Source organism: Apiotrichum porosum (genome assembly GCF_003942205.1).
Source record: "Apiotrichum porosum strain DSM 27194 chromosome Unknown scaffold_2, whole genome shotgun sequence".
Lineage (NCBI taxonomy): Eukaryota > Fungi > Basidiomycota > Tremellomycetes > Trichosporonales > Trichosporonaceae > Apiotrichum > Apiotrichum porosum.
Window position 1 is genome coordinate 2,650,309 of NW_021167109.1, and position 25,314 is coordinate 2,675,622.

General features: G+C 60.9%; 12 protein-coding genes across 12 annotated transcripts; 8 read left to right on the forward strand and 4 right to left on the reverse strand.

Moving 5' to 3' along the window:
- Nucleotides 1-114: 114 nt before the first annotated feature.
- On the reverse strand, nt 115-1,023 carry EHS24_005044 (uncharacterized protein; the record flags this gene model as incomplete). The annotated part of the gene is made up of 4 exons (XM_028620585.1): nt 115-136; nt 185-550; nt 650-928; nt 965-1,023. The coding sequence occupies 4 exons, from the start codon at nt 1,021-1,023 to the stop codon at nt 115-117; spliced, it is 726 nt and encodes a 241-aa protein (XP_028479557.1).
- A 631-nt stretch (nt 1,024-1,654) lies between these two features.
- On the forward strand, nt 1,655-2,035 carry EHS24_005045 (uncharacterized protein; the record flags this gene model as incomplete). Its single annotated transcript, XM_028620586.1, has 1 exon — nt 1,655-2,035. The coding sequence occupies one exon, from the start codon at nt 1,655-1,657 to the stop codon at nt 2,033-2,035; it is 381 nt and encodes a 126-aa protein (XP_028479558.1).
- A 1,906-nt stretch (nt 2,036-3,941) lies between these two features.
- On the forward strand, nt 3,942-5,640 carry EHS24_005046 (uncharacterized protein; the record flags this gene model as incomplete). The annotated part of the gene is made up of 3 exons (XM_028620587.1): nt 3,942-4,541; nt 4,597-4,702; nt 4,763-5,640. 3 exons carry the CDS (start codon nt 3,942-3,944, stop codon nt 5,638-5,640), a joined length of 1,584 nt encoding a protein of 527 aa, XP_028479559.1.
- Nucleotides 5,641-6,618: 978 nt separating this feature from the next.
- On the forward strand, nt 6,619-8,600 carry EHS24_005047 (uncharacterized protein; the record flags this gene model as incomplete). Its single annotated transcript, XM_028620588.1, has 5 exons — nt 6,619-6,681; nt 6,735-6,815; nt 7,326-7,658; nt 7,925-8,290; nt 8,370-8,600. The coding sequence occupies 5 exons, from the start codon at nt 6,619-6,621 to the stop codon at nt 8,598-8,600; spliced, it is 1,074 nt and encodes a 357-aa protein (XP_028479560.1).
- Nucleotides 8,601-8,841: 241 nt separating this feature from the next.
- On the reverse strand, nt 8,842-9,462 carry EHS24_005048 (uncharacterized protein; the record flags this gene model as incomplete). Its single annotated transcript, XM_028620589.1, has 2 exons — nt 8,842-9,076; nt 9,338-9,462. 2 exons carry the CDS (start codon nt 9,460-9,462, stop codon nt 8,842-8,844), a joined length of 360 nt encoding a protein of 119 aa, XP_028479561.1.
- Nucleotides 9,463-10,385: 923 nt separating this feature from the next.
- Nucleotides 10,386-11,201, forward strand: UBC12 (NEDD8-conjugating protein ubc12; the record flags this gene model as incomplete). The annotated part of the gene is made up of 5 exons (XM_028620590.1): nt 10,386-10,452; nt 10,524-10,612; nt 10,740-10,780; nt 10,875-10,981; nt 11,092-11,201. 5 exons carry the CDS (start codon nt 10,386-10,388, stop codon nt 11,199-11,201), a joined length of 414 nt encoding a protein of 137 aa, XP_028479562.1.
- Nucleotides 11,202-11,295: 94 nt separating this feature from the next.
- Nucleotides 11,296-12,927, reverse strand: TAM41 (Mitochondrial translocator assembly and maintenance protein 41; the record flags this gene model as incomplete). Its single annotated transcript, XM_028620591.1, has 5 exons — nt 11,296-11,453; nt 11,497-12,169; nt 12,255-12,443; nt 12,516-12,869; nt 12,913-12,927. 5 exons carry the CDS (start codon nt 12,925-12,927, stop codon nt 11,296-11,298), a joined length of 1,389 nt encoding a protein of 462 aa, XP_028479563.1.
- A 474-nt stretch (nt 12,928-13,401) lies between these two features.
- EHS24_005051 (uncharacterized protein) lies at nt 13,402-14,384 on the forward strand (the record flags this gene model as incomplete). Its single annotated transcript, XM_028620592.1, has 3 exons — nt 13,402-13,458; nt 13,498-13,607; nt 13,676-14,384. 3 exons carry the CDS (start codon nt 13,402-13,404, stop codon nt 14,382-14,384), a joined length of 876 nt encoding a protein of 291 aa, XP_028479564.1.
- A 594-nt stretch (nt 14,385-14,978) lies between these two features.
- GAD8 (AGC protein kinase Gad8) lies at nt 14,979-17,108 on the forward strand (the record flags this gene model as incomplete). The annotated part of the gene is made up of 4 exons (XM_028620593.1): nt 14,979-15,000; nt 15,187-15,381; nt 15,585-16,111; nt 16,155-17,108. The coding sequence occupies 4 exons, from the start codon at nt 14,979-14,981 to the stop codon at nt 17,106-17,108; spliced, it is 1,698 nt and encodes a 565-aa protein (XP_028479565.1).
- A 1,618-nt stretch (nt 17,109-18,726) lies between these two features.
- EHS24_005053 (uncharacterized protein) lies at nt 18,727-20,501 on the forward strand (the record flags this gene model as incomplete). Its single annotated transcript, XM_028620594.1, has 7 exons — nt 18,727-19,364; nt 19,442-19,554; nt 19,598-19,667; nt 19,719-19,771; nt 19,810-20,119; nt 20,171-20,306; nt 20,361-20,501. 7 exons carry the CDS (start codon nt 18,727-18,729, stop codon nt 20,499-20,501), a joined length of 1,461 nt encoding a protein of 486 aa, XP_028479566.1.
- Nucleotides 20,502-21,388: 887 nt separating this feature from the next.
- EHS24_005054 (uncharacterized protein) lies at nt 21,389-22,527 on the forward strand (the record flags this gene model as incomplete). The annotated part of the gene is made up of 5 exons (XM_028620595.1): nt 21,389-21,479; nt 21,554-21,587; nt 21,655-21,777; nt 22,010-22,062; nt 22,379-22,527. 5 exons carry the CDS (start codon nt 21,389-21,391, stop codon nt 22,525-22,527), a joined length of 450 nt encoding a protein of 149 aa, XP_028479567.1.
- A 334-nt stretch (nt 22,528-22,861) lies between these two features.
- EHS24_005055 (uncharacterized protein) lies at nt 22,862-24,931 on the reverse strand (the record flags this gene model as incomplete). The annotated part of the gene is made up of 6 exons (XM_028620596.1): nt 22,862-23,232; nt 23,328-23,414; nt 23,471-24,166; nt 24,227-24,425; nt 24,482-24,558; nt 24,622-24,931. The coding sequence occupies 6 exons, from the start codon at nt 24,929-24,931 to the stop codon at nt 22,862-22,864; spliced, it is 1,740 nt and encodes a 579-aa protein (XP_028479568.1).
- Nucleotides 24,932-25,314: the final 383 nt, after the last annotated feature.

The window sequence follows — 25,314 nt, forward strand, 5'->3', positions numbered from 1 at the left end:
GATGCATCTTTTTAGCATAGGCTCGGCTGCCATTGCAGAGGTAGCGGTGGCGCTCCATTGTGACGTCCTACCGCCCTTTTTCCTTCCTGCACTCGCTCCTTTACCACTTCGTCTTCACCACTTCTCCTTCATAGGACTTTTGTCGTCAGCGTGCCCCATCCCCCCCATCACATCCCCTACTCACCGAACATCCAGCTCCTGGGTCCACGTCGAGCGCGGCTGGTTGACAATGTCGACATACACCTGCGCGATCCCGTCTGGCTCGAGCCTCGTCCCTTCCTCGACGGTGGCCGCCTTATCGCCCATGATACCCTTGACGCGCGCCGTGTCAATGAGGCCGTCCACCACCACATGGCAGACATGGATTCCCTGGGGGCCAAACTCGCGCGCGAGCGACTGCGCCAGTGCGCGCCGCGCAAACGCGCCGGGGGCCATGGCGCTAAAGTTGGCCCCACCGCGCACGGCCATGGTCGCGCCCGTGAAGATGAGCGTGCCGCCCGCGGGCAGCATGGCGGGGATGACGGCCTGGGAAAAGTCCCATGCCTGCGCGCTGCGACTGTCAGCCGGACTAGACGAGTAGAGACGAGACCAGATGTTGCGGAGGTGGATTCGCAGCTGGGACAGGCCACACCGACACGACACCACTTACCACGCCTCGAGGTTACCCCGCAAATCGTCAGTCGAGCGCTCGAGGAAGGGGCCCGGCGCGAACCCGACCGACGCGTTACACACGCCGACGTCGACGGTCGACTCGGGCCACTTGGCGCGCGCCTGCTCGAGCGCGCTCTTGAACGACGCGGCCGAGTTTTTGGCGTCAAACGTCGCGGCCAGGACGCGGTCGTCGGGTACCTTGAGCTCAAGCTTGGCCAGGGATCCCGGGAGGGAGCGCGAGAGCAGGACGAGCGCGTGCGTCGGCGCCAGTGCGCGGCTGGGGTGTCAGTGGGGGGAGGGGAGGTGGACTTACGCGATGGCGGCGCCGGTGCCGGGCCCAGCACCAAAGATGACAGCGAGAGGGGGGCTCATGGTTGCTTTTGCAGTTAGTGGGAGGGAGGGAGTGTGAGAAGAAGAACGGATTATGCAGCGGGCAAGTTGCACCATGTTGTACGCTTGGTTGAGAGCACACCCCCCGTCCATCTTTACGTCATTCGCTTACCAGAGCTCGGCCATCGGGAAGCACATGGAGTCCCCACGGGGACTCCTAACCGGGAGTAAAAATGGGTCCAGAAGACAAACAATGGCCTACAATGGCTCTTCTCCTAGCTCGGTTTCGCATTGAAAGAATCAAAAGACCTGCCCACGATCAGTTGTGAGGCCGCGCGTTGGCCCGTCGCATGTATTTTGCATCTTGGTGACATGGGCACGTGTGCGCATCGCCATGGCTGCAATGACCGTAGAAGGCGGGCTCGCGGGCTCGGCGCCCCCCCCCCCCCATCAACGTTGCATCATTTGTCTCGGGGCGTCGTTCGCCACCGCCTCGCCACCCGGCTGCTTTGATGGGGAAGTGTGTGTTTTTCGCTTTGAATGCACCGAAAAACAGGCAGTACCCACAGTCACACAACGTGCGCTGCAACCTCATCATCACTCAACACAACCCCACCTCTGCCCAAACACCGCACCCACCGCAACCCGAACACCCCCAGACGTCACTCTGCCCATGGGCCGGTCGGCTTCCCCCACCCCTGCCCTTACCACCACCACCACCACCACCACCACCACCACCGAATGCTCGAGGACACCAACGGCGACCCCGGACTTGGGCCTGTGCCTCCTCCTCCTGGTCGCCGGCGGGCTGATCGCCCTTGGAATGCGCCTGGTGCTCCCGTCCCTCGTCAAGTTGCGCGACACGGTGTACTGGGTATGCGTCCAGTGGTCCGGATGTAACCCGTTCTGGGACCACGGTGAGGTCGAGCGCCATCAGGCGTACCGCGTCGCGGCCCAGGACCAGCTGCGTGACCCCGTGGTGCACTATTCGACTGTCGAGACCCGCACGCGTATCGTCCCGGGACCGAGGAGACGGCATACCGCGCTGTTGTAAGGGAGTGAGGTGGGGGTGGGAAGGGGCGAGCAGGTGCGAGCAGTCGTTTGCAGTGGTGAGCGGTTGTGAGCAGTGTCTCGGTGAGTTTGTCTGTGTGTGTGCGTGTGTCGTTTGTGGCGTGCGGCTGAGCTTGCAGACTGAGGTTGCCGAGAGGGACCACGACGGCGCAAGACGACCGGGCAAAGAAGCCAAGAAGGCAAGAAGAATCACAGCCGCGGGCAATACTGTACCATTACTGTGAAATGAGCTTTCCAAAGAGAGAGAATTAATGTAGTTACTGTGAATGTAGTCAAACACCTGTGTCATGTTGTTGTAGGGGTGTTTCGGTTGGCGGCTTGCCGGCTGGGAAACATATGGGTCTTGGGTGAGAGAGTGAGGAAAGGTGGAGAGCAAGGTGAGGCAAGCTGAAGGAGGCAAGGCACAGGCAAGAGCCCAAAGCCACAGCTGCATAGCAGCACAATGAGACGGTGCACGCGTCTTGTGCTGTGCTTTGGGCGCCCGTGGTGTATAAACACGAGTTGCAGTATCGCCATGTTTGGGTGTGATCTCGGTGTGCAGTGTGTTATGTGTAGCGCAGGTGTTGAATGCAGGAGATCGAGGTGTGTGTGGATGTGTGTGTGCCGACATCCGAGACATGGAGGGAGGGAAGGAGGAAACGAGGCAAAGAGGAAGGCAGGGAAGGGGGGGGGGGGGGGGAGGCAGGGAGGGAAGGCAGGGGAAGGCAGGGAAGGGAGGGAAGGACACAATGTGACGGGGGGGTGTGAGACTCGCTGGCGTGCCAGAGAGGTTCAGACAGGTGGCCGGCAGGTGGTTAGGTGGATATACAGCATGCTACTGCTGCTGCTGGTGGACAGAGGAGGAAAGAAAGAGCGAGAGGAAATGGATGGATGAAGGAATGTATGTATGTGAGAGGGGGACAGAGGAAGAGAGAGAGAGAGACGTTGTGGGTGACCCGCCGGAGTGAAAAGCACAGACAAGCTTGATGCGCTAGGGAAGGACGGGGGACATGATGATGATGAGACGAGAGCGATCGAGGGGCCAGGAGAGAAAAAAAAAAAACGATGTGCGCACAGATCTCCCTCACCCAAACGCGCGCGTCTGGCTGCGGGGGCTGCACATCTTTCTCGATGCACAGTCGCCGACCCCCCTTGCCATCCCGCCGGCGCCTCCGCCACGGCGGCGTGAGCCCCTATGCTGCACGACGCGCGATGGTCGGTTTGCCTGGTGTACTGGTGTGTGTGTGTGTTTTTGGTCCCGTTGGGCAGTGTGTGTATGGTGTACTGCATGTACGGTGTGTTTGTGCCTCTTTTCAACGCTCCTTTTAGCGGCAGCAAAAAATAATATGTGTGCCGCCAGGGTGAGAGCGGTCTGGCGGCCTGGAGCACGCGCGCTGTGCTGCGGGTGGGAAAAGGGACGGTGCAGCAGACACACACCCAGGCTGCGGAGGCTCTTTTTGGCGCCTGCACACACCAAACACACCACCCTGGCTCTCTCGCCTGGGCAGTGCTGCTCCCACCCTGTGTGCTCCAGGCTCTCTGTTCACCCCTCTCACTCACTCATCGACACTTGTCCGTCTCTCTTCTCCATCTCTTCTCTCTCTCTCTCTGTTCTCTCTCTCTCCACTGCCTCCCCCCTCTCCCTCTTCACTCCTTTTACCACTCCCAACACACACACACACCTCTCTCTCTCCCACAAGAGAGAGAGACCTCCCCTTTCCCCTCCCACACACCCCAGCACAGCACCGAACACACGTCGGCACCCCCGGCGCGCTCGCGCATCGCAAACGTCTCATCCATCCATTTGCCCTCCCCCCCCGCTCAAGCCTCCGCTCCGTGCCCTCTTCTCTGCCTTCTGCCCTTCACCGGCCGTCGCGTAATCCTTTTCCGCCAGCCCCATCCCCTCCCCCATGCCCGGAGGGAGCAAGTTCTTGGACCTCGCTCAGCGCGCCTTGCCCGGACGCGGCCAGCAGCAGCAGCAGCCGTCCTACCGCCAAGAGCGCGGCGACGACAACTCACACTACCACGAGGGAAACAGGTCTCCTTCACCCGCATCCTCCATCGACCACGCATTCTCCACCTCCTTGCACGGCGCACCAATGCAGGAGGTGCAGTACACAGACGACCTTCTCATCCCGCCCAGCCTCCCCTTCTCAGAGGTCACGGGCGGCCAGTATGACAACAACGGATCCCGCCAGAGCTCATACTCGGACCTCACAGAGCTCCGTGGTAACCGCAAGGATGACAGGCCCCCATCGCTGTCTGTAAACTATGTCCCTACAAAGTTTACAAGGCTCCACGCTCAAGGTGAATGGGCACACCGTCGCCCCAAGCAGGGAGGTGGCCGTGACGCGTTCGCCGCCAACGCGCACCGCATGGGCCAAATGGGCACCGTCGACGACGACGACGGACTCGTCTTCCAGCTTGGCAAGGGCGGCCTCAAGGCAAAGCACAAGCCCAAGCTTCGCTGGAACCGCTTCAAGTGGATCCTCTTCATCGCAAACTCGGTCGTACGTGGCTGTTCATTTTTGTGTGGTATGCCCAGATTGCTGACCCTTCCCGCAGCTCATCTCTTACGCCATGGCTGGCCTGGTTTCCGCCATTCTTGTTTGGCTCAACGTCTTCTACCGCTCCGACGTTATCCGCGTCGGTAACCGCGAGGAGCTGATTCGTATGTACCCTTGGGACGCGCTTTTCCTACACCCCACCTGTACTGACCCTCTGCTTCCAGTTTCCACCATTGGGGGTGCCATCATGGTGTTCACTTCGCTCCTTGGTTTCTCGGGCATTCTGCTCAACTACCGCCCCTTCCTTGCGGTCTACACTGTTCTTCTCTGGGTCTGCCTCGCGTTCATCGTGGCTCCCGGCTACATTACCTACAAGCGCCGCACTTTCAACCTCGAGGGCAAGATCAACCTGCAGTGGTCGCGTTCCCTTGGCACTGTCGGCCGTCTGCGTGTCCAGGACGCCCTCCGCTGCTGTGGTTACTTTAGCCCCTCCATCGAGGCCACCGTCTCGCCCCTGTGCTACCCCCGCTCGGTTGAGGAGGGCTGCAAGAGCCCGTACCTCAAGCTCGAGCGTGTGGTCCTCAAGACTTGGTACATCGTCGCCTTTTCCCTTGTCCCGCCCCACATCCTCATCATCCTCGCTGGTCTGCTGTGCTCCAACCACGTCACGTACCGCTTCGGTAAGGGTCTCACCCCCAAGCGCTACCGCCTCGACATGGACTCGATGGCCGTCATTATGAACGACTATGCCACCCAGATCGCCTCGCAGTACGGCCCCGACGTCGCTGCCGAGGCCGTCTCGCGCTCGTCGCTCCACCTCGACTCGCGTCCCGGATCGCGCGCCGGATCCCGCCGCGGCTCCATTGCCGGCGGCTCGTCGCAGGGCCACGGCCTCGCCGGCGGCTCGCGCCTGGCCCAGTCGACATCGTACAACTCGCCATTCGACGACGAGACCGACAACCAGCAGTACGAAAACGCCAGCCAGCAGTACCACGACGCCGCCGCCGGCGGTAACCGCTACGCCGACGCAGACCTGTACAGCGACGACCACCACGCTGCTGGCTCATCCTCGCGGCACAACCAGGGCGGCTGGGCGCAGTAGAAGAGAGAAGACACATGACGCTGTCTCTGCCTACCTCCTGCTCCCCCTTTTCTTAGATATATCCCCTCCCGCCCGCCCCTACCACCCCTACCTTATCCCCTCTATCCCAGCCAGCCCAGCATTAACGACCGCTCCCTTTGCCGTGTTTTTGGCTGTCGGTGCAGCATGGACACTCCCTCTGAGCTTGGTACATTCTGTATCCGCAATGCCACGGACAATGACCCTAGCACGTACACGACGCGTTCAAGCGTATGCAGTAATGCCCCTTTTGAAGCGAACCTAGTGAAGAGCAAGCAGTGAGCAGTGAAAGAGTGTGCATGCTCGATGACGACGACTGTGTTTTTTCGCGCGCAGAGTGGGTTGCGTAGAGTGGGTTGCATGAAGCGACGTTCTGATGATCAGGACAGGCACACTGCGCGGGCGGGCTTTGACTGCACGCTGGTTGTGGTTCTCCGTTTGGTACATACGCTGATTACACGATCTGGCCGGAACAGCTGCAGCTCGTCGCGAGGCAACATTCTTGTGGGGAGGGTGTTGCCGGCGGCCATGGACCAGTTGAAGCGGTTCTGGCGCTTGTCCTAGCTGTTCAGGTGGGCCCCGTCTAACTGCGACCGGCCGAGCCGCGCGCGGCGAGGGGAGGCATGTCAGGCGCGAGGCGGCCACACTGCCCGAGTATGGCTTTCCGCCCCTTGCTCCTCATAAGCACTTCGTATTTTGCAGAAAGCCGGAATTTCTGTTGACGTCGTCGAGGGAGGTAGCTAGGGTTGCGATACTGTGCAGGACGGCGCTTACGCAATGGTCCACTCTGTGGACTGCGTTGCCGTGTTGCCGAGACCGAGACCGAGAGAGAACCTTGGCAGAAGGTGTGCACAGAGTCCTATTTAACCACTAGTCCGTGGCTTTGACCTGCCACCACCAACTCCCCCTCCCTCGTCTTTTCGTCAACGACCACCACAGCCCCAGCTGGAACCTCGTACAATGACCATTGCCCCTGCTCTCCCCATCCCGGCCACCATGCGCGCCATGGTCCAGGGCGACGGCGTGAGTCCACACCCGAACGCGAAATGTTGTTGTGACCTAACAGAGTGGAACAGGACCAAGCCGCCATCCAGGAGGTGCCCGTGCCCAAGCTCGACGAGGGCGATGTTCTCGTCAAGGTCGACTATGCGTCCCTCGTACGTCGCAGACCCGTGTAGGCCACACGTCCGTCCACATTGCTGACCCCGGTCTTTCTCTATGCTCTTTGCTCTCTCCCCTTCGCTTGGCATCTTCCCCAACGGTGCTCACTCTTACGGACACACGGAATAATACCCAACCCATCCGACCCTCGATCCGCGCGACATTCCATCATCGCTCCTTCCTCCCTGGCAACCTGCGTGCACCCGTGGACACGGACACGGAACTCGATATGTGCTGGACATGGAACATGTACCCGCCCCCGGGGGCATCGCTCCACTCCCCTGTGCTTACTCCCTGCAACGGTCGCGCGGTTGCCTGTTCGCTCGTGGCCACATTCTCCATCGTGTTTGATCGCGGCCGTGTGGCCCAATTCATTTTTGTCTTTTGGTCACCGACGTCACGTCATCCTTCTCGGCCACTTCCGCGACACACCCACCCTTTCCTTTCCCTCCCTCCCTCCCTCGTGCAAAAATCTCCCCACACACCGCCCACCTAATGCCACCCAGAACCCGACCGACTGGAAGCACGTCGCGTGGCTGTCGCCCAAGGGCGCCGTCATCGGGTGCGACTACACCGGCACAGTGGTGGCCACCACGTCGCACCCGCGCGTCCACCTCAAGGTCGGCGACCGCGTCGCCGGCTGGGTCCACGGCGGCATGTACCCCGACCGCGGCTCGTACGCAGAGTACCTCCACATCCCTGCCGACCTGTGCTGGAAGGTCCCCGACAACGTCACCCCCCAGCAGGCAGGCGCGTACGGCGTGCCGTACTGCACGGCGTTCCACGGTCTCGTGCACTCCCAGAAGGGAGCTTGGCCGCCTACCAAGCTGAACAAGTGGGTGAGTAAGATGACAAGAAAACAAAATAAAAAAAGCACGAGGGAGAGGTGGTTGGGGGGGCATTTTTGGTTTGTGGCGACGCCACAGACTGGGCCTTTTGGCGACGTGACTGCGCCACGCAAGACTGTCGGCACGGGCGTTGCTGGATCTGCAACCCCGTGTTCTTGCACTGTAGCGGGCTGCAGGAACCTGTAGCTGGAAGAACTGTGCCGAGAAACCAAGAGGCCACAACCACGACCACGACCACGACCGCTGACCCCGCCCAGATCCTCATCTACGGCGGCTCGTCCTCTGTGGGCCTGTACGCGCTCCAGCTCGCCAAGCTCATGGGCTACAAGACCATCACCACATGCTCGCCGCACAACAACGACCTCGTCAAGTCGTACGGCGCCGACGAGATTGTCGACTATGCCAACCCGGCCGCGCACCTGAAGATCAAGGAGATCACGGGCGGCGGCGTCGACGTTGCCATGGACTGCATCTCGGACGCCAAGACGCAGGCGTTCTGTGTCGACTGTTTCGGCGACAAGGGCGGCCAGCTCAACCTCACCCTCCAGGCCGACCCCGAGGTGGAGAAGAAGCGCACCGACGTCAAGCTCGTGTTCACCTTGCTGTACACCCTCTTCGGAAAGGTAAGTAAAAAGGGGCAGCCGGAAGCCATCAGACTAGAGGTTATATATGTCATACACGTCTACTGACACCCGCTCCCAGGACATCAGCCTCGCCCCGCGCGGCCAGAAGAACCTGATCCCGGCCATCCCGCAAGAGCGCGACTTCTTCGCCGAGCTCTGCGCCAAGACGCCCGAGTACATCTCCGTCTTTGGCATCCGGCCCCCGCCCCTCGAGGAGCGCCAGGGCCTCGACGTCATCACCGCCGCGTTTGAGGAGATGAAGGCAGGCAAGATCAGCGGCAAGCGCATCGTGTTCAAGATTGGCGCCTAGACGACGAAAAACAGAGGCGCGTGGACAGGTGCGCGTGTTGTAAGGTGGCTGCTAGAAAAGTGTTTGTCAGTTGGGCGACACGCCGTCAGTATCTTGTCTGGGCACGCTGCCGAGTGTCATGTATATGCTGCAGATATGCGCTGTGTGTGTCTCCTAGTCTACCAGTGTTCCAGTGCGCCAGTGCTGGACCCGTCCAAATCCCTCGCTCGCTCGCTGCGCGCGCGTGCTCGCGGCGCTCTTCTCACTTGAGCTCCTCGCCCGACCCCGCGCCGGCGCCGCCAGTGAGCTCGATGCCCTTACGACCACCACCCTCCGCACGCGCCCTGGACGCGACGACGTCAAGGTCCTCGTCTGTGGGGAGCACCTCGTTCGGGTCGGGGGCAAACTCGCCCATGGTGCGCAGGACGAGGTCGGCAGACGAGAGGAACGAGTTGGACGCCAGGCGCAGGAGGCGGACGGTGGCGGCGCGCACGTAGCTGATTGTGCGCGAGGACACATGGGATTGGAGGTGGAGAGGGTTGGACAAGAGGACATGGGAGAGCGTGCGTGGAGGTTGAGGGATACCGCCAGGACGCGGACATTGATGAAGGCATGGGCGGACATCAAAGCGAACAGGTCGAGCAGCACAAGCGACCACGCAAGGACGGTGTATAGAGCAGGTAAGAGACAACGAGTCATCCCGTCAGCTTGGCATTCTGGCCCACTGCCTAGCTGTGCTCCAGACTCTTGTGACTCACACGACAAGCTCAGCACCCTCCACCTCTGTCCAGCGCTCGACGAGGCCGGCGTTCACCTCGCGGTCGACGTCGAGGGCCCGCTTGCCTATCTCGGCGTGCTCGGCGGTGAAGAAGGGTATCCGCATGGTACTGCATGTAAGCGCTCTGGGTGTTTACAGCGAGGGCATGGAGGGAGGAGGGGTGTGGTGGTGACGCTGAGGAGGAAGACGAACTCCGGACAGCGTCGCCGAGGTGAACGAGGAGGAACAGGGAGAGGAGGTGTGCAGCCTCATGCAGCTGACATCGCTGCACTCAGACAGCTGCCATGCATACACTCACACACTGTGTACCAGCTCTGGCTGTGGCTGTTCTGTTGCTGGCGGGGCCATGATTTGATAGAGTGACGTGTTGGGGGTGAGTGGAGTGGTTGAGACAAATATTGTGTCTCTGAACATGACGCCCAGGCGGCGGAAGAATCCAAAGGAAGGCCAGGCCGCACCCACCCACACTACGGCCACCACCGTCATCAGCGGCGACTTGTAATCTCTTCCGTCTCGCGTTTCTTCCTTAGTCACTCTCACTCTCCATCTCTCTCAACAGCAACACACCCCGGCGCGGTTAGACGCTCGCGCAATCATGATCAAGGTGCGCATACCCGCCCCCGGGGGGCAACGACGGGGAGAGAGCACTACATATGCTGACACAGCTGCACATGCACGTCCCACTCACGCGACTCGATGTCACCCGCCTGTCCTCCTTCCTCCGTCCTCCGGCTTTCTGTTCCCACTTACACCCCTCCACTGTCCGCCATGCCCTCCCTCCTGCATGCTGTGCGACGCGTAGATCTGGTCGATGAAGCAGAACCAGGAGGCGGCGGCCAAGAAGAAGCCCAAGACCACCGCCGCCCAGCTCCGTGTTCAGAAGGGTGCGTGTCGCCGCTCGGCTCGCTCACACCTTGCCTTCCTCGCCGTCGCCATGGCCGTCGACTCCCGAGCCCCAACACCCCTTGCACAGCATAGAGCGGCACCGCTGACAGCCAGATATCACCGAGCTCGAGCTGCCCGACACCATGAAGATGGTGTACCCTGACCCCGCGGACATCCTCAACTTCCGCCTCACCATTGAGCCTGACGAGGGTGAGTTGCTGCAATGCACGCGAGAGCATGCAGTAGCTGTTGTCAACTGCGACGTATAGCTAACGCCACAGGCATCTACAAGGGCGGCGTGTTCGACTTTACCTTTGCCATTAACCAGAACTACCCCCACGAGGCCCCCAAGGTCAGGTGTACGCAGAAGGTGAGTCGACTTGCCCGCGCGCGTGTGTGTGCTGCGTGTGGGTCGTACTGAGGAGGGCGGAGGGCGGAGGGCGCACCGTCCCCGCATGGGGATGAACGGAGGGATAGACCAGCGGCTGACGGCACAGATCTACCACCCCAACCTGGACCTCGAGGGTAACGTCTGCCTGTAAGTTGTCCATCGACATGGGCCTTTGCCCGCTATACGGCTTACACTGGCGATAGCGGGAAAGAAGGTATAAGGCCAGCGTCTGACAGCACAGGAACATCCTCCGCGAAGACTGGAAGCCCGTCCTCAACCTCTCGTCGGTCCTCGTCGGCCTGCAGTACCTCTTCCTCGAGCCCAACCCGGACGACCCGCTCAACAAGGGTGAGTGCAGGCAGGCAGGTATTGCGGTCTCCAGCTGGGATGTGCACTACTGCGGGACACAGCTGGGAGGACGGTATACCAGCTCTGCAGACCTTTTACTGACCTTGCAGACGCGGCCGAGGACCTGAGGCGTAACAGGGACGCATTCGCGGCCAACGTCAAGACATCGATGCGCGGCGGCACCGTCCGAGGCCAGACGTTCGACCGCGTCTTGAAGTAGTATATACATGGAGCATGGCATGATATGGGATATGTAGTACGAAGGCCGCAAAGCCCCCATGGCAGATCGCCGTGTTCTCGTTTTTACTGTGTCTCTACTTGTCGCCCTGGGCCCTGGCGCTCTGCTTTTGCTTGGCCGCGAGCCACTTGCGGAACTTTGCAAAGCTGTACACGACACTCTTGACGAGTCCCGCAGTGACCAGGCCCTTGACACTCTGCGTGAGTGCTGGACGGCGGATGATGTGGCGGACCTCTGCGGGGTTGTCAGCTGGGGAAAACGGGACCGGTTAGCTCACCATTGGCAACGGTCTCACGGAACTTGGGCTGCTGGACGACCTTGGCCCAGAACGCCGGGTCGTCGTGCAGCGCGAGTCCCACGCGCGCCGCGGCAGCTGCGTCGCGCCTGTCGGCCGCGACCTGCGGAGACACCATGGACCCGACAACCGTCGGGCGGAAGTGGTCGGCGACGTTCTTGCGCAGGTGCAGCGGCAGGCCCGCGAGCAGTTTTGTGAAATGCTTGTCGGTCACGGGCTGCTCCATCATCTGCTCGCCGTCCCCGCGCCACTCGCGCAGGCCCTTTGTATTGTCGCCTTGCCACCGGACGTCGACGACCGCGAAAAAGGGCCCATACAGCCGCCGGAAGCCCTCGAGCACGCCGGGCCCGCGCACAATGTTGCGCACCTTTTCCGGATTCTCGGCGCCGGGCACGCTCATGCGCGGGTCGCCAGAGTACGAGATGCCCGCGATCTGCTCGTACAGCTGCAGCTCGGTGAATGGTGTGCCGGGCGGGAGCTGGAGGAGCGCGAGGGCCAGCGCCGAGCGGATGTTGGAGGACAGCGCCGACTTGAGGTCGGGCGTGCACGACAGGCCCAGGACGGGCTTGTGCAGCCGTCCAGAGACGTACAGCGTCGTCCAGTCCTCGAGGTCCCGCCGGAGAGTGGGCGTCGAGATGACACCGTATTTCACTTCCTGTGAGCGTGTCAGCTAACGGTGGAGAGAGAGCCCAAAACAGCTGAAACGGTGCTGCTCGCGAGTCACCGCTTTTGGCACTCACCAACTCGCCAAACTTGACATTGGTGACATACCACATGCCCGCGCCAAACTGTTCTGTCAACCAGGCCACAACGTTGGGGCCCAGCAAGCGCGCATATAGCGGGTAGTGGCCGGGGAACTGGCGGAGGTTGGCCTCGTGAAACTCGCGCGCCGACGGCGCTGCAATGATGAAGTCGGTGAGCGGTGGTGGCTGCCGTCAGCTACGTTGTCTCCGACCTAGCTGCCCCACAGAGGGTACGACAGCCTTTTACTGAACACTCACTCCCTCAGCATTCGCATTGGCCTGGGCCACCACACCCGAGCCATACGCGACCGCCATGTCGATCGGCGCCTTGAACTGTTCCACCACTGGCCGGAGCTGGTAGTACGCCCTCTTCTGGCCGTCGGTCATCTCCTCGTCCTCGTCGAGCCTGGGGTACTTTTTCACCCTGCATGGCTGTTCGGCGGCCACTGTGCTCGCCATACGGCGCGCCGACACGGACACCGAAAGCGACAGCATGGCCACACCGTTTGCCGAGCGGTACACGGCGCCGGCCTGTCGCGGGAGGGCGCGGGTGCGAGACGAGCTCGCGGCAGCGTTGTACCCGCCGAGACTGAGGCTCGTCAGGATGTTTACCTGTCGAGTGAGCTTTACATGGTTGGGCAGGGCGGAAACGTACGCTTGGCCGGGCCATGGTGAACAATGGTGTCACACGAGCTGCGGGTTCGGTTTGAGGTTCGGAAAGAGGTTGGGGCGGCTGGGCGAGCGAACGCAGAGGTGTGGAAGGGGCACAATGAGGTGGCGGGGTGGGAAGATGGATAGCCCTCTGCGCACGCTCGTCACTTTTTTTTCGTCTGCGCTGGACGTGGGCGGGTGCCAGCTGTTACTGAGCAAACAGAAGAGACCAAAGACGCAGTTGCTTTGCTTTTGCCGACTTGTAGAGAGCGAGCGGGGCAGAGCGGTTCGCTCATGGCCGGGCCGCCGATCCGTCCATCCCGCTCGTTCCGAGAGAGGTCAAATAATGGTTACGTAAGCGTTTATTTGTCGGATACAACCCGAGAGGTGACTGGCACCAACTGTATCGCTCAACATTTGTGTACACTCGCCATCACACTCCCAACGCCCACCCAGCATGTCTCGAGCGCGAAGCCTTTCCCCGGCGAGCAGCATGTCGTCGCGTTCGCGCACTTTCTCGCCTCGACCCAGTCCCGATCCCGAGGCAGAGGTAGGTTTATCCAAAAATGTGCTCTGCTGATCCCCACAGGCATGTCCGTTCCTCATCCGCGTGTTTGTCACCAAGAACAAGCAAACACCCATGATCGACTTTGATGACGGCAAGCTTCCTGTCCAGGACGAGTTCCAGGTGTACGGATGGTGAGTCTCTAGCTGAGCTTCACCGCTGCAGCTGGTCACGACATCCTCTTGCTGACACCTTCCCGCAGGAAGCACTCGACCCCGACATCGATCATCCAGCAGCTGTACTCGGTCTTCCCTGCGCCCTACCGCTCGCCATTGGCACGATACGCCTTCAAGCACGTCTACGTCGACGCCAGCGAGCGCGGCCTGTATCGCGGCAAGGACCTCGTGACGTTTACCGGCCGCGACTTTGCCGCCACAGTGTCGCCGCAGGACCAGAACGGGAACGGCGACGGCGACGTCGCGATGGACCGTGAACTGGACGAAGCCGCAGCACCGCGTCGTGGTCGTGTTGTGGAGGAGAAGACACTCGACTCGTACGGCTTCCTCACGGGCGACCTCCTCAGCGTCGCGATCCACATTCCCGAACCCCGCGCTCCGGCGGCAACCTCGATCCGCGGCGCCTCGGCGCGCGAGAGGGAAGGCCGTGACCGTGACCGTGACCGCGACCGCGATGGCTTCCGTGACGCACGCAACGGCGCACCGAGCAGCCGCGATGGCCCATGGGCGCGCGGCGCACCTCTTCCTCCACAGGCCTTTGGCGGCGACCGCGACCGCGACGACCACCGCGCACCGGCTGGCAGCTGGCGCGGCGGCGCTCCCCGCGGCGCTGTGGGGTCACGAGGAAATGGCGGCGGCCGCCTTCCGTCGCCTGACTGGGGTAGGAGGAACCGAAGCCAGAGTCCCGACCGCAACCGTCGAGAGACCTGGGCGAGCAGGAGGGAGAGGGACTGAGGCGTGTGGCGAGTGCGGCATGTTAGATGGCTTGGTGGCGGCTGAGGGAGTTTGTTTGCCCAGTACACACACACACATATGAGAGAGGTCTAGAAGCATAATATCGCATTTCCGTGTGTACCCAGAGGATGTCATGCGAGCGGTGCACATTGCGGCCAGTGACAAGTGTGCGAGCGTTTGGCCGAGAAGCCATGCGAAAGGGGGGCATACGGCAAAGCTGGGGGGACGCATTGGGTGGTTAGGTGGCGTCATCGTATTTTCTTACGTAATATTCTCAAGTGCACCCCGCTTTCTCGGTTGTGCCGTGGATGGGCACGTCGGACACCTTGTGGACACCATCTTTGTCTCTCTCCTCGTCACTCCCTCTCCTTATAAACCTCCCACTCACGCACCCCCTCAACACCCGTCCACACCGCAGCCTCGATTGCTAGCGTAGTGCACCAGCCCCCACCCAGCTCCTTCCCCCACGCCGGCCCCGTCTCACCCCCCGCCTCGCCGCCAGCCAAGCGTATCTTGCACCGCGCCCCACGCGCCGCCGCCGCCGCTGCCTCGTCTGCCCGCCTTCTCCCGCAGTCACCCTTCACACCCATCACCATGTCGTGGAAGATCGGCAAGAGTGAGTGCAGCTCCAGACATGCCAGTGGCGCGTGCACAGCGTGCAGTGTGCCATGCTTGCCCTTTATGATACACTGGCACGCACTTAATCTGCTACAAACGTGTTGCTGACGCATCTCCACCCCAAATCGTCTCGTCACACTCAACTGCTTTCCGTCTCCGTCACTCTCCTCATCCCGACCCACAGAGTTCAAGGAGGGCGGCCTCCTCTCGTCCAAGAGCCACACACCGTCCGCCCCCGACTCGCGCTCGACCACGCCGACACCGAGCAACCCTCACCCTGGAGAGCCAAGGGAGACGCCCGTCAGCCCCCCCGTCGCCCGCAGCGGCATCCTCCGTATTCGTGTCACCGCCGGCAAGGGCCTGACCCTCCCACAGGGTGGTGAGTAGAACGTTTCTGGCACCCCCCCAGATCCATCTGCAACCCGCTGCTGCCAATTGTGCCAAGCACACGACACCGCTGCACGAGTCTGCCGACGCGCAACGCGTGCCGCAGTGGTGGATCGCGGCGGCAGTATGGTGCCTGGGGCTTGGCTGCCAGCCCATCACTCGAGTAAAGAGTGCGCACTGACTCCCCGTCTCCAGTCCACGTTCCTAGTGCCGTGCAGACTGCTCTCCAGCAGCACCCCACCAGCGTCCTCAGCGCATCCCTGTCCTCCTCCCCTCGCGTACAGCACACGCGCAACCCGTCGACGAACCGCGACAGCCTGCAGCGCAAGCAGCTCTGGTGGCTGCCGTATGTGGTCCTCGAGTTCGACAAGAACGAGGTCCTCGTCGATGCGCTTGGCGGTGACCTTGCCAACCCCGTGTGGATGTACAGCGCAACTTTTGACGTGTCGCGTATCTCCGAGATCAGCGTCAACACGTACCTCCGCACCGCGCCCCCTCAGTCGGGCGACGCCTCGGACATGGGTAATGCCGACCTCGGACTGGGTGGCATTCGCTTCATTCCCGACCTCGAGACTATGCGCCTGACAGACGAGTGGATCCCGATCTCGGGTGGTTCAGGCGCTATCCACGTCCAGGTCTCGTTCAAGCCTGCGCAGGGCCAGCCCTTGACCATTGACTCGTTTGAGCTGCTCAAGGTCATTGGCAAGGGCTCGTTCGGAAAGGTGAGCTGACCGAAAACGGGCATTCAGCTAACCCCGCCCCCAGGTCATGCAGGTCCGCAAGCGCGACACCCTTCGTATTTACGCTCTCAAGACCATTCGCAAGGCACACATTGTCTCGCGGTCTGAAGTCACGCATACGCTGGCAGAGCGTACTGTTCTTGCGCAGGTCAACAACCCCTTCATTGTGCCTCTCAAGTTTTCGTTCCAGTCAAAGGAAAAGCTCTACCTTGTTCTGGCGTTTGTCAACGGCGGAGAGCTCTTCCACCACCTGCAGCGCGAGGGCAAGTTTAACGAGACCCGTTCGCGCTTCTACGCCGCCGAGCTCCTCTTGGCTCTCGAGCACTTGCACAGCTTCAACGTCGTCTACCGTGACCTCAAGCCCGAGAACATTCTTCTCGACTACACTGGCCACATTGCCCTGTGTGATTTCGGTCTGTGCAAGCTCAACATGAGCGCCAGCGAGACCACCAACACGTTCTGCGGAACGCCAGAGTACCTTGCGCCCGAGCTGCTGAGCGGCCACGGGTACACCAAGTGTGTCGACTGGTGGACCCTGGGTGTGTTGCTGTACGAGATGCTCACGGGTCTCCCGCCCTTTTACGACGAGAACACAAACGAAATGTACCGCAAGATCCTGTCCGACCCCCTGCGCTTCCCCGACGAGGTCGGCCCCGAGGCCCGCTCGCTGCTCACCCGTCTGCTCGACCGCGACCCCTCGAGGCGACTGGGTGTCAACGGCGCCCAGGAGATCAAGGACCACCCCTTCTTCTCGAGGCACATTGACTTTAAGAAGCTTCTCGCCAAGAAGATTCCTCCCCCGTTCAAGCCATCGGTCGCCAGCGCCATTGACACTAGCAACTTTGACGAAGAGTTCACCTCCGAGGTGCCCCAGGACTCGGTCGTCGCCGACTCGCACCTCTCGCAGACTGTGCAGCAGCAGTTTGAGGGCTTTTCGTGGTCCGTCTCGCCCCTCGGCGAGTCTGTTGGCAGGTATTAAAGCGCATAGGACCAGGACAACAACACCACCACATCTTTGCATGATGTCCCCCCCCCACACACACCGTGTACACCCCGTATCTCGCACACACCCACACACACACACACACACACTCCCTCTCTCCCTCCTTTTCCCCCCAGCGGCGGCGACATCCTTTTTAGCTGCTCTGTATACCCCCCTCTCGTACTCTCCCGTGCATGTATCAGCTCGGACTGGCACTGACTGACAATTGAAATGGGCAGAGGCTGCATGAGGAGCTTCTGTTGTCGGGTTAAGAACGGACTCGGTGCTGAGCTTGGTTGCAGTCAGAGTCTGTCAGTGTATCGGCTCGCTGTCACGGCGCGTCAGCGAGCCTGGCATCTCGACAGCAAGGAAAGGCATTGCTAACCCTACTACTTGGGATCTACGACGGGCCGTCCAAATGCGACGCGGTTTCAGTGCCTCCCTTGGCAGGTACACTCTGTCCCAGCATGCCCCCCCCCCCCATGTTTTGTGTTCAGCACAGGCGTCCCCCATACAGCGTAGCTGTGGTGGATCGAGGGTTTGGGGCCATCTCCAGGTCGACTGTGGGGTGGCCGGGGGTGTGGTAAGGGCAAAGGGCAGCTCGAGGCCAACACGATCGACGAACGCAGTGCACGAACCAGTCCAGAGGCACCGAAACACGATTGGGAGAAACACCGCGCAGCCCGCGTAATGTCGGTTCCGCGGTCGACGCAGTCGTGCAGGCGTTGAAGCTTGAGGCGTACTCTTGGCACGCCGCAGCAGGCTCGCGAGCTCGCGCGAGCTCGCCGAGCGAGATCTACGCCGCCGCCGCCAGGTTCTCTGTGTTGTGTTTCTTTACCGGAACCGCGCTCGCTCCTGGCCGCCAGGCCGCCTGTGGCCGGCCCAGGCCTTTGGCGAAAAAACAGGGACGAGGACGGCATGGAGAACGGCGTTTACGCGTAGGGTGAATTTGGTATTGGGTCGAGAACCCCGTGAAACCTCTTTTTAAGCTCATCGAAACCCCGCAAGACGCGTCTCTCTGCATCATGTAGGGAACATACTGTACATACAGACTCGGTTCCACAGGTGGCTAGGTGGCGAGGTGGCCGGGTAGCGTGAGTGCTGTGCAGTGCAGAAGGGACACTGTGGGTGTGAGAGTGTGCAGGATGAAGCCAAATGCCAATGACCCAAATGGCCCTCGACAGCCGCCCAAGAGGTTTGTTTTGGTTATTTCGAGCGACGCGTCCACCCTGGGCAGGTTGTCATTTAAAGATCACAAAGTATCAAACGAGTGCTGTTGCAGCATGTAATATACAAGTGGTGTCACGGACAACCTGCTGCACTGCCTATGCATGAGGAGAGCGACAAGGAGAGCAAAGGGAGACAGAATTGACCACGCCGTACGCCTTATAACGCCTTGACAACGCCGCCACCGGGGGGAAGAGCACGCGCCCAGAGCTTCCGCCGGGAGTGTTGCAAGACACCCGCGCTCTGTTGCGGTGTTGGTGCTCTGGGTGGGGTGGGTGAAATGTAAAGCGTGCGTACACTCTCTCGTCCGTCTTCTCACAATCGCTCCATCCCCCATCTCACCAAACACACTCCCTCCCCACCAAGACAACATCTCCCCCCTCTAACCATGCGCACAGGACTGGCAGCGGCCGCGTCGCTGCTCCTCGCCGCGCTCACATGTCCCACCACCGGCAACGCCGCGCCGACACCCGCCGCTGCCGCCGCCGTCTCAAACCCGGAACAACCGGTCGCCGACGCGTTCCTCCCCGACCAAGTCGTCGTCCCGCCCACAGACAGACAGTGGGACGTGCCAGTATGGAACCGCTGGAGCAAGCTCGTGCAGGCGTACAAGCACACGGACGCTGTGATCTCCTACGACGGCGTGTGGGACGAGACCCCGCGGTGGCACAAGACGTACGTCGGTGCAAACTCGCCCCCGGCGAGGCTGGGGTTTGAGTTTGTGGGCCTCGAGTTCATCGTCCTCGGCCACGTCCCGCCTGGCTTTGGACAGGGCAGCAACGACGCGACCATTGTGCACGTCGAGACGGACGGCCGGTCGGAGCGCTTCGAGCTCCTGCCCAGCCCGAACGGGTGGGACGACGAGAGCGGCGGCGGAAACTTCCAAGAGCGCTTCCTGATCGCGATGGACGACTACTCGTACAAGGACGGCGAAGGGATTGCGTTTGACCCGCACCGCGTCATCATCACTGTGGAGCGCGGTGCGCTTGCAGTCTTTTCCGTGGTCACACTTTCCGGCACCGCTTTGTGAGTTTTCGAAAACAAGGAAAAACAGCAAGCACCGGAAATACACACACGCCCAGCCAAAAACTAACACTGTGCAGGGAGAGCGCGGTCGAGTATGTGCCCAACTGGGAGCTGGGCCCAGAGTTTGTCGACGAGGCTGTCACTGAAGATGGCGTGCGCACATGGGACAACATCACTGTGCCGTTTGAGGGTGAGTCGCTGGTACGGACAGCCGGGAGCGACGCTTATGCCAGATGCCGAGCCACGGTACACTCCCATCCTCAAGCCGTTGGTCAGCTTTGCCCGAAAGAGGGGTACTTTCCGGTGAGTCTGGCTCACGGCCCTTTGTGAACGACGCGTGCTAAAACGGATCAGCACCGGGTCCAAGATTGAGCGTAAGATGGAGGTGTATCGGGACCGCCCAAGGAGTGAGCTTGCGTACCCACTCTTTAGCTGACCCCCCCAGAACCGACACACGGCATTGTTGCCACGCACCCGTCGACGTTCAAGTTCTACCCACCGCGTGGCGCGACGTACATGAACATCATCGGCGTGACGAGGACGGACATGCATGACGCCAAGGACAAGTCGTACTCGGTCGAGGTGTCTCCTGTGTTGAACGGCTATGAGAGGACGCAGCTCGACTACACTCTTTCCGCCGCGCTGCTCGTCCGCGCCAACCTCTTCTCGTGGCCCCTCGACCCTATGAGGGAGCAAGCGGTCACATTGGAGGCTGGAGAGGGCGTCGTGTTGCTTGGGGTCGAGTACTTTATTGCGTAAGTGTCAGCTAGGTTTCTTGCCACTGTCTCAGCTGACGACCTTCACAGCAAGGAGATTCCAGAGGTTACAGAAGAGGAACAAGCCGTCCCCAATCCGGGTATCGTTGTCACGTCCGACCCCACACACGACTGGCTGTACAACGGCATGATGGTGTTATTGGTTCTGTCGCTCGTTTGCTTCGGGGTGGGTAAACCTGGTCTGCCACCTGAAAACCCATGAAGACTGACTTGTTCCCAGACCGCGTTCGTTATCCGAATCCGACGGGCCCTGCAGCCGCGTAGCCGCGCCTCAGCACATACCGCTGCAGGTGTAGAGTTGGCCGCGACGCGCACGTCGCTACTGGAGAAGAACAGCCGTACCGGACTTGCCCCGCCATGATCGAGCCGGCTGTCGCCGCCGTTTTGGCTCGAGATCAACCCCCCCCCTCCCCCCCTGGATCAGGACATCAGGACAATGACCTTTGTGTAAATTGTATTTTAAGATTGCGCATCATGTACTTTGATACCGACTCGCATCCGCAGTATATGCAGGTGCGCAGACCGCAGGCGCGCACGGCCACTTGTCCATGGAGCTGCGAGGAGATTGACGAGAGAGTGACTACCAACGGCCCTCGCGCCACCCGACGAGATCGCGGTCCAGTGGCCAGTTGCCAGTCTGCGACAGTCCGTTGGGTCACATTTTGCGGAACAGGAGATCAATAGTTTGGGCTGAACACAGTCGACACGGCTTGTTCCTCGTGAGATCCTGCGCGACACCTAGGTTTCCAGCTTTGTGTATGCCCGCCAGGTCACCCTGGTCACCTGGAGTCATGGCCAGTGCGCCGCGCCGCAACTCACGTGTCCTCGCCACCGAGACTGCGCAGGTCGAGGTCACAGGACGCGGAGGGTGCGTAAAAGGTGGCACAAGCCGAGCGTTGAGAGCAGGTGTTCGTCGAGACGGGGAAGATACTCGGATCGTCGGATGATTCTCGCAACAAAACAAACAGCTTGAACCGCTCTGCTGCGTCTGCGACTCTCTGGCCCATGCATAGGTCTGCGTTCATGCACGGTCATGTAGAGGAGATGTATACCTTTACATGCCATGTGCACATGGCATCTATAGATCCGTAACTGGCCGCGCCACTGCGCCGGTTACCTATTGTGCATTGTACTCGGATTCCCAAACCCGCGCTCTCTGTGGTCAATACTTTTTGCGCCAGGCAATCCGCCACCCGAGACGACGCACCCATTATCATTGTCACGGCTCTTGGCGTTTCCCTCTCAACCATGACAATGGCCGAGACAACCACAGCGACGTGTATCTGCGGCAGCATCAAGATCACCACCACCCAGCTGCCGCACGCGACTGCCATATGCCGTGCGTAGCATGGAGCGACAGCAGCACAGTCTAGGGGGACGAAGGAGGACGGACAGCTGACCATTTGGGGACAGACTGCACAGACTGCCGCAAGTTCACTGGCGCCATGTGAGTTATCCGTTGTTCCCTATGCGACATCTACCCACTCGACACCTGGCTTACACGACACCTCCAGCGGCGCATTCTACGTTTCAGTCCCGCGCGACCGCGCGACTATCACAGGCTCGCCGAGCGCGTACACCAAGAAGGCCGATAGTGGGCGGTGGATCACCCGCAGCTGGTGTGGGAACTGCGGCTCGTGAGTGGTCGTGTGTCACCCATCAGCTCCCCCTTACCTCTCCGCCTGCGTCTGCACGTATCCTTTGGCGGCGTACACCGTGCGGCGCGCACCTCGGTGCAGTCTGAGGTCCCCGCGGTGCACAGCTGGGTCCGTGGGGATGATAGTGGGCGAGTGGGGAACGACCAACATGATATGACGTCACCTCCATCCACCACCACTCGCCAGTGGTTCTGTACTGATAATTCCACAGAAACCTGTTCGACGTCGCTGAGAAGCATCCCGGACTGCTCTTCCTTCACGGAGGTATGTGTCCTGCTGTTGTGCATATGCCGTTGCTCCCATATCCCCATCCGCCCAGTTCGCAACCATGGCCCAAACACCACGTTTTGCGCACACATGGTGATCGGAACTACCGCCCAAGCTCTGGTGCCATGAGGATTGCCGATCAGCTGTTGTGAGACCGTCGGGCTGAGTCAACCCCGACCCCGAGGACCATGGACCATCGCTTGCGCGGCACATGTTTACCACTGTGGCTACAGCAGCTGCATGGGTCCCTCTGCACTGCCACCACGCAACAACGGGAAACTACTGCCAACTGGCGCTGACATGACCCGCTCAGGCATCCTCCCAGTCGGAAGCATCCCCGAGCCCAACATGGAGATGTATGTGCGCGGCTGTGAACGCTGGGAGGCGCGATACCCGCACTGCATCGTGTTTGGCGGAGACGTGTTTGAAGGCGAGACGTTTGAAGGCGAGACGGCGACATGAGAGCAGAGTCAGAAGGTACCCACCCGGCCGTAGGATGATCGATCAATGCAAAGTCTCAAGCGGTATACTTACCTGACGAGCTCGCTCCCAACTCACTGCGTGCCTGCATCAGCTCAACGCCCCATGTACCCACTTGGCGACTAATGTCCATCGCGTCTATGTATTATGTGGGGTTTCTCTGTTTACGAGCAGTGGTTTGGCGCTTCAGCCTCTATAAACTCTCCCTCTCTCTCTCTCCCTCTCTCCTTCTCCACCCACAAACTATTATACAGTGGGGGGTCGTCTTCGTACCTTCGATGCGGAAAGCTACATTCACACAACACGCCTTGCTGTTTTACGCAACCGAGCTCTTCTCAGCCTTGCCAGCGTCGCGCTGGGCGAAGCGCTCCTCGACCTCACGGATGCGCTGGCGGGTCTTGATGTGTTCTTCCTCGGTGGAGATGGGCTGGTCGTAGAAGACGACGTACGAGGCACCGGCGGCGGCGAACGCGCCAAACACAAACCAAAAGCTGCGCGCGTTGGTGCGCCAGTCGTGCAGGTCGGGCGCCTCGAGACCGGCCTGGATGGCCAGCAGGATCGCGCCGCCGACCTGCGACATGACCTGCGTCCACGCGCCGGCGACACCGCCCATTTCGGGAGGGCAGAATGTGATGAGGTTGATGCCCGAGCCCATGTATGTGATGAGGGCGCCGATGGAGCCGAGGACTGAAGAGAGTGTGAGCGGGGGAGGAGGGGGGGGGGGGGGGGGGGGGGCGGGGGGGAGGACGGAAAGGAAGAGGACTTTGGTGGCAAACACTTACTGAACGCGGGGAAGCAGTACTTCCAGTAGTCGAGGTTGTCGACACCGCCGTCAGAGTAGTACATGAGCACCTCGGAGATCATGATCACTAGAGCGTAGCGTTAGCACAACAGTCGACTCGTTGGCCGGTGGGGAAGCACTCACGGACGGAGCCGATGGGAACCGAGATGCGGGGCTTGGTAATGATCTGGGGGAAGGCCTGGGTGGCGCCTCCGACGATCAGAGCCGAGATACCCTGCGGGAGGATGGCGGCCGCGACGTGCAGAGGCTTCCAGCCGGTGACCCACTGCCAGTACGTGGCGTACAGCAGCTGCGAGGTGGCCCAGTACGCAAACGGGAGCATGACGACGACGGACGCGAGGGTCATGTTCTTAATCTTCCAAACCGTGGCCGGGAGCACGGCCGACTTGGGCTGGATGCGGCCCTCCCAGACGAAGAAGAGGGGCGCGAGGAAGAACGCAATGACGAGCGGGGCAATGAACGACGCCGACCCCCAGCCGTCAATCGGGCCCTGGGTGAGTGCGAGGATGAACGTGATGAGCGCGCCGGCCATGAGGATGACGCCGACAATGTCCAGGCGGCGCCAGCGGGGCACGCCGTCGGGAACCCAGCCCGAGGGGGTGTTGGGGAGGAGGAAGATGGTGAGCACGCCAAACACGATGCAGATGATGGCCATGAGGCGGAAGAACCAGTGGTACGACGCCAGCATCGTGATGCCGGCCAGGACGAGGCCGAGGACGTTGCCGAGGGCGCCGGCGAGACCCAGGAGCGCGAGTTTCTTCTCCTTCTCCTCGGGGTCCGGGAACATGTGCACCATGAGGTGGTAGGCTGAGGGAATCGCTGCGGCGAGTGTTAGTGAACCGGTTGGCGCGTTGCAAGTGGCACTTTCCTGTGACTCACTCATCGATCCGGCAATGCCACCGAGGCCACGGAGGATCAGGAAGCCAAACTTGTTGGTGGTGACAAACGAGGTGACGAGGGAGAGGATACCGAGGAGGACAAATCCCGTCTCAAAGACGATCTGGGCCGGGAACAGGTCACTCATGCGGCCCATGAGCAGCATGCACGAGGCAAAGCAGAGCGAGTAGGCAGTGATAATCTGGGCATATAGTTAGATAAATGACAGTGCATGGCCAGCTCGTGTGGCGAACTTACCCAGACAGTCTGGGACGTCTTGAGGTCAATGTCGACGGCAATCTGCGCGACAGCAATAGCGACGCCTGAGACGTTACCTATACAAACAGCGTCAGCCATTGTTTCAGAGGTAGGCCACACGGCCACAAACGGGTACTCACAGACATCGACAAACGTGGCAATGGAGAAGATCAGGAGGAGGACGTGCTTGCGGACACTGCTGAGGACGGCAAGCGGGTGCTCCGGGTCCGCCTCGTACTCGCCCACCTCGGCAGCGCGCTCGTTCTTGGCGGTGACGAGCTCGGTGTGGGTCAACGTCGGAGACGCCAGTGGCTCGGGCTCCGTCTTGTCCTTGTCGTGCTGTGGCGTCGCGACTGCCACACCAGTGGCGGAGCTTGCGGCCGAGGAACGCTTAATATCGCCCATGTCTGCAGTGGGCTTGAGGGTGGGGGAAGATGTGGCCGTGGACATGCTGGAGGCAATGTCTTTAACAGGCCAGCGGAGGTGCGAAAGTGGGGGGGGGATGCCTCGCTCGGACAATGTAGGGAGACGGAGATGGTACGCAGGAACCGAGATGGGGCCGAGTGACACGCAGCCGATCTTGCAGGGTGTGGCGGCGCAACGAGGATCGCTAGGGAATGGAATAGCCCGAGGTTACCGAGAAAAAAACAGTGGACTGCTTGTTGATGGACGAGGACGAGTCAATGTTTGGACTCTTATCAGCTGGAGAGGGGTGGTGAAGGTGATGATGGGATGTCAGTGCGTCTCGTCAAGACATGTACTGTTATATATTCAGCATGCCATTTCTGCGCTGCCAACACGACACATTCGGCGACCAGGCTCGGCGGCTCGGG